General features: G+C 38.6%; 1 protein-coding gene across 1 annotated transcript; it reads right to left on the bottom strand.

The window, feature by feature from the left end:
* Positions 1–427: 427 nt before the first annotated feature.
* Positions 428–1,276, bottom strand: LOC117481958 (putative nuclease HARBI1). Its single transcript, XM_034129903.1, has one exon. It carries the CDS (start codon positions 1,274–1,276, stop codon positions 428–430), a length of 849 nt encoding a protein of 282 aa, XP_033985794.1.
* Between the last annotated feature and the right edge of the window lie 11,704 nt (positions 1,277–12,980).

The raw sequence follows: 12,980 nt of genomic DNA, 5'->3' as shown, positions 1-12,980 counted from the left end.
AAGGCTAAAGCTGTATAAGGAACTTTCCAGAACATTAAAGTTCATGTGACACCCGTGTAACATTGGGTCCTTATGGGAAAGTATAAATATATATATATGATACTGCGTTTGCACATTTGTTATTTGTTGCACTTTATGTTCAAAGAAAGTCTGGAAGTGGTTGCAGCCAATTTTATTTTTAATTTCACACTTTGAACATTGGAGAATCAATTAATGTTACATGCATTAAAAGGTACTGAGTTAAAAAAAAAGTTAGGATATAATACAAAATAAAAAGTTACACAATTGATAAAATACACATCCTGTAACAGTTCGATTTAGCAGCCAGGTATAAAACAGCGGGGGTGCAGCAGCCTGTCGCGGAAGGAGGACAGTGAATGTAACAAAGAATGTTTATCAGATCTTAATAAAAACCTTCCATGTAGTCCTAAGAGTCAATGTACGCCGTAAGCACTCTCCTCACCCTCTCTCCCTCCCCCTCATTACAGTCAGTGAGATATCTATTGCACTGTGTGGGAGGCTGGAAGTCCTTTTCCCCTTGTATTGTTCCCAACACAGACTGATCATCCACAGCCTCCTTACTGGCCTCACAAAAATTGTGGAGGACAAAGCAGGAGTAAATGACATGGGGCAGGTCATCCAAGTTTATGTCCATAGGCCTTCTAAGTGCAGCAAATCTGGCCTTGAGGCGACCAAAAGCACACTCAATGACCATACGTGCACTATACAAAGTTAGGCCAAAGTACTGTTCCTGAACTGTGGCGCCACCGGATGCATATTCCTTCATCAGGTACGGCAGCAGCGGGTAGGCAGGATCACCAAGAAGAAAAATCGGTATGGCCTCCTCGTCGTCCACAATCTGTTTTTTCAGAGCAGGGATCTTTCCAGTCTCTAAGTACATGTTTAGCTTTGAATTAGCAAATACCCGTGAATCATGCACACTCCCAGGCCACTTTACCACGACATCCATGAATTGGTACTTGTAATCACAGACGGCCTGTACATTAAGGGAATATTTGCCTTTACTGTTGATGTAGTCAGTGGAGTTGCTAGATGGCTGCTTGATTTGGATGTGGGTTCCGTCCACTGCTCCTAAACATTGTGGCATGCGATGAGCACGATCGAAGCCCTCAACCAGATCCGCGGTCTCGGGCTCAGTAAAGGGCAGCTTGATGTATTTTGGACCCAGGTGGATGGAGATCGCTCTGCATGTCTGCCTAATAATGACGGACAAAGCCGGGCGCGAAACACCGAAGGCGTTAGCAGTCTTCCGCATCCTTCCCCCATCGCTCAGGTAATACAGTACTAACGCAACCCTTTTCAGTGGATCAATTGGTGCCCTCATGTTTGTTGTTTGCCTTTCGATATATGGGCGCAGTTCTTCAGTCAGTGCGACGAGAGAGTCTCTGGACATTCGGAAGCTCTCCCTCCATTCATCATCCACGACAACGCCATTGACAAAATTGTCCCACCAACTGCTGGTTCTGCCCGGTCTTACCCAAAACATTCTCCTGGTTGCCCTTCTGGTTATTCTCCGCGGTAGTAGCAACATGTAGCTCATGTTCTCCATGTCCACTTGTTGCTGGTGGAGGCGCTGTAGATGTTGCTGTAGATGTTGCACTAACATCTGTAGCATGGCCAGTAGCGTCTGGAGCATGAAAGCAACCCTGTGATCCGCCATTGTTGTTGTTGTTGTTGGCGAAACACATGAGCAATGACGCGGGGGACGCGGGGACGCGGGTGTGAGCAGGAGAGGTGGGAAGAGGCGGGGCTAATGCGTCATCCTTAAGGGGAGGGACTTCGCCTAGGCGAAGTCCCTCCCCTTCCGGTTGAGCTCCATGGGACCTTATTTCGGAAAAGTTATGTATTGAAGTCAATGGAGAGAGAAAGATTATCTTTCGATCCCGTTTGAATTGTGCCACGAATTACACATATGATGTTTGTCAATTTAAAAGATAATTTTACAAGTCAAAAAAATAAAAATGTGTCGTAAAACTGTGAAGTAACACTTTTTTTGTGTGAAACAGCTCAATGAACTACATCTCCCGTCTCGCATTGAGTGTGCTTTTGGTCGCCTCAAGGCCAGATTTGCTGCACTTAGAAGGCCTATGGACATAAACTTGGATGACCTGCCCCATGTCATTTACTCCTGCTTTGTCCTCCACAATTTTTGTGAGGCCAGTAAGGAGGCTGTGGATGATCAGTCTGTGTTGGGTACAATACAAGGTGAAAAGGACTTCCAGCCTCCCACACAGTGCAATAGATATCTCACTGACTGTAATGAGGGGGAGGGAGAGAGGGTGAGGAGAGTGCTTACGGCGTACATTGACTCTTAGGACTACATGGAAGGTTTTTATTAAGATCTGATAAACATTCTTTGTTACATTCACTGTCCTCCTTCCGCGACAGGCTGCTGCACCCCCGCTGTTTTATACCTGGCTGCTAAATCGAACTGTTACAGGATGTGTATTTTATCAATTGTGTAACTTTTTATTTTGTATTATATCCTAACTTTTTTTTTAACTCAGTACCTTTTAATGCATGTAACATTAATTGATTCTCCAATGTTCAAAGTGTGAAATTAAAAATAAAATTGGCTGCAACCACTTCCAGACTTTCTTTGAACATAAAGTGCAACAAATAACAAATGTGCAAACGCAGTATCATATATATATATATTTATACTTTCCCATAAGGACCCAATGTTACACGGGTGTCACATGAACTTTAATGTTCTGGAAAGTTCCTTATACAGCTTTAGCCTTTATTTTATCTCATGAAGTCCCAGTCTGGTGGGTCATGGTCCAGGTCATGTGATTTTGTGTTCCCATAACAATATAATAATAACATTTATTGGTCAAATTGATATGAAACAAATGAGACAAACATCAGACTTTAACCCTAAACTTTCACAGTAAACCCAAAGTGACATATATGCACAATTAGAAATTTGATTATGATCGGCGCAGTTAATTTAGCTGATTCAATTATATTTAGTTAATATATTCTTTATTCTTCAAAGAATGTTCAAACTGATTTAAACCAAAAAATCATCCTCATTAATTAGTTATTTTATCATTAAAGCCCAATGTGACATATGTGTCACTTCAGATATTTGACACTAGGGGGCGTTACTTGTCAGAAATGTGGTCTATTTAGTCTTAATTATGTATCTATATTATTGTATTATAATTATTGATGGATTAATGTGCTCATCACCTTAATATTGCAGCTGGTAAAGGGGGAGCTGATTTAAATTACATGATATACTGCTGGGTAGCTTGTGAAATTCACCCTGGGATCAATAGCATTTCATCTTAACCTATAATAATATAAGATTCGATTTTGTAGTATTCTGAATCTTCAAAGTTACTAAAGTTATCAAATAAATGTAGCGTAGTATAAAGTACACTATTTGCCTGAATGGGAGTGGAGCAGTACAGTACTTAAGTAAATGTGCTTTGTCTACCGCTGTTCATTGTTCAAGATTGAAATGTAAATTTACAAGACGGTTTTCTGCCCCTCTATTCACATGTAGCCTTTCATACGTGATGGTTTCTTCATTCTCGAACTGTTGTGGAGCAGAAGTATAAAGTTGCAGGATTAGTCTCAAGTACCTCAAGATTGTCCTTAAGTACAGTGCCTAAGTAAATGAGCTACCACTGTTCATTGTTCATTTACCTATTGTGAGTCGCCTCGGATAAAAGCATCACATGGAAATGTAAATTTAGCAAGAAGTGGCCATTATTCAGATGGGTGTTTCTGCCCCTCTGTTCATTCTCCCATTATCCTCCACAATCTGCCCAGAAGTATTTTAATGTTGTAGCTGTTCAAGATGGTCATTTAAAAATGTTTTAAAAATATACTGTACATGAAAGACAAGACTGTTATTTGTTTTGCAAGGTTTTTTATTAAGAACAAGGTCTACACATGTTTACAGTCAAAGGAAATAAAACACCTTGGCTAGCAAAAAAATAATAATAAAAAAATATTCAAACTGTGGAATAAAAAATAAAATTGGCTGCGTCCACTTCCAGACTTTCTTTGAACATAAAGTGCAACAAAAAACTGAAGCTCAGTGCTTTATCAGTCCTCTTGAAACAGTGACTGCCTGTATATAATGTAATGTATGAAGCAGAGTTTGTTCTTGGTGTGTAGGTCGGTGTAGGCGGGTGTGGCCTTCTTTGCATGAATGGTGATGATTGCTCCTGGAAATGTCCATGTCCACCGCTGTTACTGTGGGGGACTGGGGGTGTGCATGAATTAAATCCCTCATCAGGGAAAAGCCATCCCGAATAGTGGCATTCATCTGCTGCATGCCGTCTGCGTTGCGGATGGATGTCTGCTCCTTTAGTTCCACCATCCTCTTTTTTATTTTGAGGTCTTCCTGCACTGCATGGTCAGCAGGAAGTTTCCTCTTCAGCCATCTGACTAAGTTATAGCAGCACACACACGTACAGAAAATCAATATCCATTATTTAATAATGCAATGTACTGATCCAACCGGTTTCACGGGCCTCATCCGTGGCCACAAGAGCATCGCCACGACAACAAGAATAACAGATAAACTGCTGGTGTGCTAATTGAATGCGTGTGTGTGTGTGTGTGTGTTAAATGTTACTAATATCAGCAATGCATGTTGGGTTACACAGCGAGTGGAAATTGTTGTGGATTGCTCACAGGCTATTTGTCGTTGAGCTGAGTACTTTGTAACTGTCAGTTTCAGTCTGACAAAGAGATAGAGATTTTAGGCTGTATGTGTTTTGGCTAATACAGAACATCGTTGCTGTGCAGGCCTGCAGGATAACATATGACACCCAAAAGTACCAACATTTGCTTTGATGGCAGCGCTGTCTGCAGACCTGTGCTGCGAACATAACTCTTTTACAACTCCTCTCACTTCTCTTCACTACACAGTAGGGGACCAGGTGTTTGTGGCCTGTGTCTATGAAGCCGTCTTATTGTCCCACCCACATTGAGGATGCTTCCTACGCCCATGAGTAGGCCTATAAGAAACAAATAACATGTACATGATTAAAAGCCAAATTAGCATTTTAGGCATCAAATCATTTTATTTACCTTTCATGTCATGCTGTGACGTAAACTCCCCTTCTGGGAATTATGAAACTGTGTGGACATATCTATCTATCTATCTATCTATCTATCTATCTATCTATCTATCTATCTATCTATCTATCTATCTATCTATCTATCTATCTATCTATCTATCTATCTATCTATCTATCTATCTATCTATCTATCTATCTATCTATCTAACTATCTAACTCTCTATCTATCTAACTATCTATCTAACTATCCATCTATCTAACTATCTAACTATCTCTCTATCTAACTATCTATCTATCTATCTATCTATCTATCTATCTATCTATCTATCTATCTATCTATCTATCTATCTATCTATCTATCTATCTATCTATCTATCTATCTATCTATCTATCTATCTATCTATCTATCTAACTATCTATCTATCTCTCTATCTAACTATCTATCTATCTATCTATCTATCTATCTATCTATCTATCTATCTATCTATCTATCTATCTATCTATCTATCTATCTATCTATCTAACTATCTAACTCTCTATCTATCTAACTATCTATCTAACTATCCATCTATCTAACTATCTAACTATCTCTCTATCTAACTATCTATCTATCTATCTATCTATCTATCTATCTATCTATCTATCTATCTATCTATCTATCTATCTATCTATCTATCTATCTATCTATCTATCTATCTATCTATCTATCTATCTATCTATCTATCTAACTATCTATCTATCTCTCTATCTAACTATCTATCTATCTATCTCTCTAACTCTCTATCTGCAGACTTGTAGTGATTTTCACCTCTTTTAATACTTTTCGCCTCATTCTGAAAGAAAGAAGTGAAATGTGCCGACGTGACGGCCGTCTTGGTGTGTGGTGCGAGACGGGAGATGTAGTTCATTGAGCGGTTTCACACAAAAAAAGTGTTACTTCACAGTTTTACGACACATTTTAATTTTTTTGACTTGTAAAATTATCTTTTAAATTGACAAACATCATATGTGTAATTCGTGGCACAATTCAAACGGGATCAAAAGATAATCTTTCTCTCTCCATTGACTTCAATACATAACTTTTCCGAAATAAGGTCCCATGGAGCTCAACCGGAAGGGGAGGGACTTCGCCTAGGCGAAGTCCCTCCCCTTAAGGATGACGCAATAGCCCCGCCTCTTCCCACCTCTCCTGCTCACACCCGCGTCCCCGCGTCCCCCGCGTCATTGCTCATGTGTTTCGCCAACAACAACAACAACAATGGCGGATCACAGGGTTGCTTTCGTGCTCCAGACGCTACTGGCCATGCTACAGATGTTAGTGCAACATCTACAGCAACATCTACAGCGCCTCCACCAGCAACAAGTGGACATGGAGAACATGAGCTACATGTTGCTACTACCGCGGAGAATAACCAGAAGGGCAACCAGGAGAATGTTTTGGGTAAGACCGGGCAGAACCAGCAGTTGGTGGGACAATTTTGTCAATGGCGTTGTCGTGGATGATGAATGGAGGGAGAGCTTCCGAATGTCCAGAGACTCTCTCGTCGCACTGACTGAAGAACTGCGCCCATATATCGAAAGGCAAACAACAAACATGAGGGCACCAATTGATCCACTGAAAAGGGTTGCGTTAATACTGTATTACCTGAGCGATGGGGGAAGGATGCGGAAGACTGCTAACGCCTTCGGTGTTTCGCGCCAGGCTTTGTCCGTCATTATTAGGCAGACATGCAGAGCGATCTCCATCCACCTGGGTCCAAAATACATCAAGCTGCCTTTTACTGAGCCCGAGACCGCGGATCTGGTTGAGGGCTTCGATCGTGCTCATCGCATGCCACAATGTTTAGGAGCAGTGGACGGAACCCACATCGAAATCAAGCAGCCATCTAGCAACTCCACTGACTACATCAACAGTAAAGGCAAATATTCCCTTAATGTACAGGCCGTCTGTGATTACAAGTACCAATTCATGGATGTCGTGGTAAAGTGACCTGGGAGTGTGCATGATTCACGGGTATTTGCTAATTCAAAGCTAAACATGTACTTTGAGACTGGAAAGATCCCTGCTCTGAAAAAACAGATTGTGGACGACGAGGAGGCCATACCGATTTTTCTTCTTGGTGATCCTGCCTACCCGCTGCTGCCGTACCTGATGAAGGAATATGCATCCGGTGGCGCCACAGTTCAGGAACAGTACTTTGGCCTAACTTTGTATAGTGCACGTATGGTCATTGAGTGTGCTTTTGGTCGCCTCAAGGCCAGATTTGCTGCACTTAGAAGGCCTATGGACATAAACTTGGTTGACCTGCCCCATGTCATTTACTCCTGCTTTGTCCTCCACAATTTTTGTGAGGCCAGTAAGGAGGCTGTGGATGATCAGTCTGTGTTGGGAACAATACAAGGGGAAAAGGACTTCCAGCCTCCCACACAGTGCAATAGATATCTCACTGACTGTAATGAGGGGGAGGGAGAGAGGGTGAGGAGAGTGCTTACGGCGTACATTGACTCTTAGGACTACATGGAAGGTTTTTATTAAGATCTGATAAACATTCTTTGTTACATTCACTGTCCTCACTGTGCAGCTCCTTCAGCGACAGGCTGCTGCACCCCCGCTGTTTTATACCTGGCTGCTAAATCGAACTGTTACAGGATGTGTATTTTATAAATTGTGTAACTTTTTATTTTGTATTATACCCTAACTTTTTTTTTAACTCAGTACCTTTTAATGCATGTAACATTAATTGATTCTCCAATGTTCAAAGTGTGAAATTAAAAATAAAATTGGCTGCAACCACTTCCAGACTTTCTTTGAACATAAAGTGCAACAAATGTGCAAACGCAGTATCATATATATATTTATACTTTCCCATAAGGACCCAATGTTACACGGGTGTCACATGAACTTTAATGTTCTGGAAAGTTCCTTATACAGCTTTAGCCTTTATTTTATCTCATGAAGTCGCAGTCTGGTGGGTCATGGTCCAGGTCATGTGATTTTGTGTTCCCATAACAATATAATAACATTTATTGGTCAAATTGATATGAGACAAACATCAGACTTTAACCCTAAACTTTCAAAGTAAACCCAAAGTGACATATATGCACAATTAGAAATATGATCGGCTCAGTTAATTTAGCTGATTCAATTATATTTAGTTCATATATTCTTTATTCTTCAAAGAATGTTCAAACTGATTTAAACCAAAAAATCATCCTCATTAATGAGTTATATATAAGAGTTATTTTATCATTAAAGCCCAATGTGACATATATGTCACTTCAGATATTTGACACTAGGGGGCGTTACTTGTCAGAAATGTGGTCTATTTAGTCTTAATTATGTATCTATATTATTGTATTATAATTATTGATGGATTAATGTGCTCATCACCTTAATGTTGCAGCTGGTAAAGGAGGAGCTGATTTAAATTACATGATATACTGCTGGGTAGCTTGTGAAATTCACCCTGGGATCAATAGCATTTCATCTTAACCTATAATAATATAAGATTATATTTTGTAGTATTCTGAATCTTCAAAGTTACTAAAGTTATCAAATAAATGTAGCGTAGTATAAAGTACACTATTTGCCTGAATGGGAGTGGAGCAGTACAGTACTTAAGTAAATGTGCTTTGTCTACCGCTGTTCATTGTTCAAGATTGAAATGTAAATTTACAAGACGGTTTCTGCCCCTCTATTCACATGTAGCCTTTCATACGTGATGGTTTCTTCATTCTCGAACTGTTGTGGAGCAGAAGTATAAAGTTGCAGGATTAGTCTCAAGTACCTCAAGATTGTCCTTAAGTACAGTGCCTAAGGAAATGAGCTACTGTCGACCACTGTTCATTGTTCATTTACCTATTGTGAGTCGCCTCGGATAAAAGCATCACATGGAAATGTAAATTTAGCAAGAAGTGGCCATTATTCAGATGGGTGTTTCTGCCCCTCTGTTCATTCTCCCATTATCCTCCACAATCTGCCCAGAAGTATTTTAATGTTGTAGCTGTTCAAGATGGTCATTTAAAAATGTTTTAAAAATATACTGTACATGAAAGACAAGACTGTTATTTGTTTTGCAAGGTTTTTTATTAAGAACAAGGTCTACACATGTTTACAGTCAAAGGAAATAAAACACCTTGGCTAGCAAAAAAATAATAATAAAAAAATATTCAAACTGTGGAATAAAAAATCAAATTGGCTGCGTCCACTTCCAGACTTTCTTTGAACATAAAGTGCAACAAAAAACTGAAGCTCAGTGCTTTACCAGTCCTCTTGAAACAGTGACTGCCTGTATGTAATGTAATGTATGAAGCAGAGTTTGTTCTTGGTGTGTAGGTCGGTGTAGGCGGGTGTGGCCTTCTTTGCATGAATGGTGATGATTGCTCCTGGAAATGTCCATGTCCACCGCTGTTACTGTGGGGGACTGGGGGTGTGCATTAATTAAATCCCTCATCAGGGAAAAGCCATCCCGAATAGTGGCATTCATCTGCTGCATGCCGTCTGCGTTGCGGATGGATGTTTGCTCCTTTAGTTCCACCATCCTCTTTTTTATTTTGAGGTCTTCCTGCACTGCATGGTCAGCAGGAAGTTTCCTCTTCAGCCATCTGACTAAGTTATAGCAGCACACACGCGTACAGAAAATCAATATCCATTATTTAATAATGCAATGTACTGATCCAACCGGTTTCATGGGCCTCATCCGTGGCCACAAGAGCATCGCCACGACAACAAGAATAACAGATAAACTGCTGGTGTGCTAATTGAATGCGTGTGTGTGTGTGTGTGTGTTAAATGTTACTAATATCAGCAATGCATGTTGGGTTACACAGCGAGTGGAAATTGTTGTGGATTGCTCACAGGCTATTTGTCGTTGAGCTGAGTACTTTGTAACTGTCAGTTTCAGTCTGACAAAGAGATAGAGATTTTAGGCTGTATGTGTTTTGGCTAATACAGAACATCGTTGCTGTGCAGGCCTGCAGGATAACATATGACACCCAAAAGTACCAACATTTGCTTTGATGGCAGCGCTGTCTGCAGACCTGTGCTGCGAACAGAACTCTTTTACAACTCCTCTCACTTCTCTTCACTACACAGTAGGGGACCAGGTGTTTGTGGCCTGTGTCTATGAAGCCGTCTTATTGTCCCACCCACATTGAGGATGCTTCCTACGCCCATGAGTAGGCCTATAAGAAACAAATAACATGTACATGATTAAAAGCCAAATTAGCATTTTAGGCATCAAATCATTTTATTTACCTTTCATGTCATGCTGTGACGTAAACTCCCCTTCTGGGAATTATGAAACTGTGTGGACATATCTATCTATCTATCTATCTATCTATCTATCTATCTATCTATCTATCTATCTATCTATCTATCTATCTATCTATCTATCTATCTATCTAACTATCTAACTATCTATCTATCTATCTAACTATCTATCTATCTATCTATCTATCTATCTATCTATCTATCTATCTATCTATCTATCTATCTATCTATCTATCTATCTACTATCTATCTATCTATCTATCTATCTATCTATCTATCTATCTATCTATCTATCTATCTATCTATCTAACTATCTATCTATCTATCTATCTATCTATCTATCTATCTATCTATCTATCTATCTATCTATCTATCTATCTATCTATCTATCTATCTATCTAACTATCTATCTATCTATCTATCTATCTATCTATCTATCTATCTAACTATCTATCTATCTATCTATCTATCTATCTATCTATCTATCTATCTATCTATCTATCTATCTATCTAACTCTCTATCTATCTAACTATCTATCTAACTATCCATCTATCTAACTATCTAACTATCTCTCTATCTATCTATCTATCTATCTATCTATCTATCTATCTATCTATCTATCTATCTATCTATCTATCTATCTATCTATCTATCTATCTATCTATCTATCTATCTAACTATCTAACTATCTCTCTATCTATCTATCTATCTATCTATCTATCTATCTATCTATCTATCTATCTATCTATCTATCTATCTAACTATCTAACTCTCTATCTATCTAACTATCTATCTAACTATCCATCTATCTAACTATCTCTCTATCTATCTATCTATCTATCTATCTATCTATCTATCTATCTATCTATCTATCTATCTATCTATCTATCTATCTATCTATCTATCTATCTATCTATCTATCTATCTATCTAACTATCTATCTATCTCTCTATCTAACTATCTCTCTATCTATCTATCTATCTATCTATCTATCTATCTATCTATCTATCTATCTAACTATCTATCTATCTATCTATCTATCTATCTATCTATCTATCTATCTATCTATCTATCTATCTATCTATCTATCTAACTATCTAACTCTCTATCTATCTAACTATCTATCTAACTATCCATCTATCTCTCTATCTATCTATCTATCTATCTATCTATCTATCTATCTATCTATCTAACTATCTATCTATCTCTCTATCTAACTATCTATCTATCTATCTATCTATCTATCTCTCTATCTATCTATCTATCTATCTATCTAACTATCTATCTATCTATCTATCTATCTATCTATCTATCTATCTATCTCTCTATCTATCTAACTATCTAACTCTCTATCTCTCTAACTATCTATCTAACTATCCATCTATCTAACTATCTAACTATCTCTCTATCTATCTATCTATCTATCTATCTATCTATCTATCTATCTATCTATCTATCTATCTATCTATCTATCTAACTATCTATCTATCTATCTATCTATCTATCTATCTATCTATCTATCTATCTATCTATCTAACTATCTAACTATCTAACTATCTATCTATCTATCTATCTATCTAACTATCTATCTATCTCTCTAACTCTCTATCTATCTATCTATCTATCTATCTATCTATCTATCTATCTATCTATCTATCTATCTATCTATCTATCTATCTATCTATCTATCTATCTCTCTATCTCTCTAACTCTCTATCTATCTATCTATCTATCTATCTATCTATCTATCTATCTATCTATCTATCTATCTATCTATCTATCTATCTATCTATCTATCTATCTATCTATCTATCTATCTATCTATCTATCTATCTATCTATCTATCTATCTAAATCTAGTAACCTCAATGAAGTACATTATATTTACATGCAAGTGGACAATCAGATGTTAAATCAAGATAGTCGTTGATGTGATATTTTAGTCGGAATAAGGTTACAACACATCATTGTTAGAGTACTGCCTATTTAACATTTCCAAAATATTCTTATTTTTTATTTCAGTGTGTTATCATGGGGAAAGATGACCTGAAGCCCCAACTTTGAAGAGGACCTAAGAGAAGGATACACCAAGTTTGCAAAGTGTCACCTGTGTGTTGAGGAAGCTGCTCTCCACTGACTGTCCGATGTTTGTGATGGCCGGACAGCAGGTGTGCAGGAAGGGCAGGAAGGTTTCCGAGTAGTCGAATAAATACAAATAGAAGAGTGTGAGGCGGGGGGAGCGCTTCAGCGCGTACAGCAAGAACAGCGACTTCCCTGCATTAGTAACCTGGCAGAACGTAAGAGAAGAACAGGTATACAGAGTAAGAGGACAGTCATTTGTGTGAGAAATATGGCAAATACTATCTGGAGATTCAGTGAATTCTTCAATAGGCGCTTTCACACCGGAGTACTTTTCCCAGTATAGTTCCGATAGTTCTTGACATTTTGCATTCACACCAAAAAAAATCCGGAACTAGAACTTAGTTCATGAGAACCTTTTCACCCCCTTTTTAGTCCCTGCTAGAGAGGTGGTACTTTCCTGGGGAGGAAAAGGTTCCCAGAGAGGCGAAGTCCCGCCCATCTACTTCCGACCCATGGGACCTTATTTCGGAAAAGTTATGCATTGAAGTCAATGGAGA

The sequence above is a fragment of the Trematomus bernacchii genome, unplaced genomic scaffold (assembly GCF_902827165.1).
Source record: "Trematomus bernacchii unplaced genomic scaffold, fTreBer1.1, whole genome shotgun sequence".
Classification (NCBI taxonomy): domain Eukaryota; kingdom Metazoa; phylum Chordata; class Actinopteri; order Perciformes; family Nototheniidae; genus Trematomus; species Trematomus bernacchii.
Note: the sequence above shows the minus strand (reverse complement) of the source record. Positions and strands in the feature narration are given on the sequence as shown.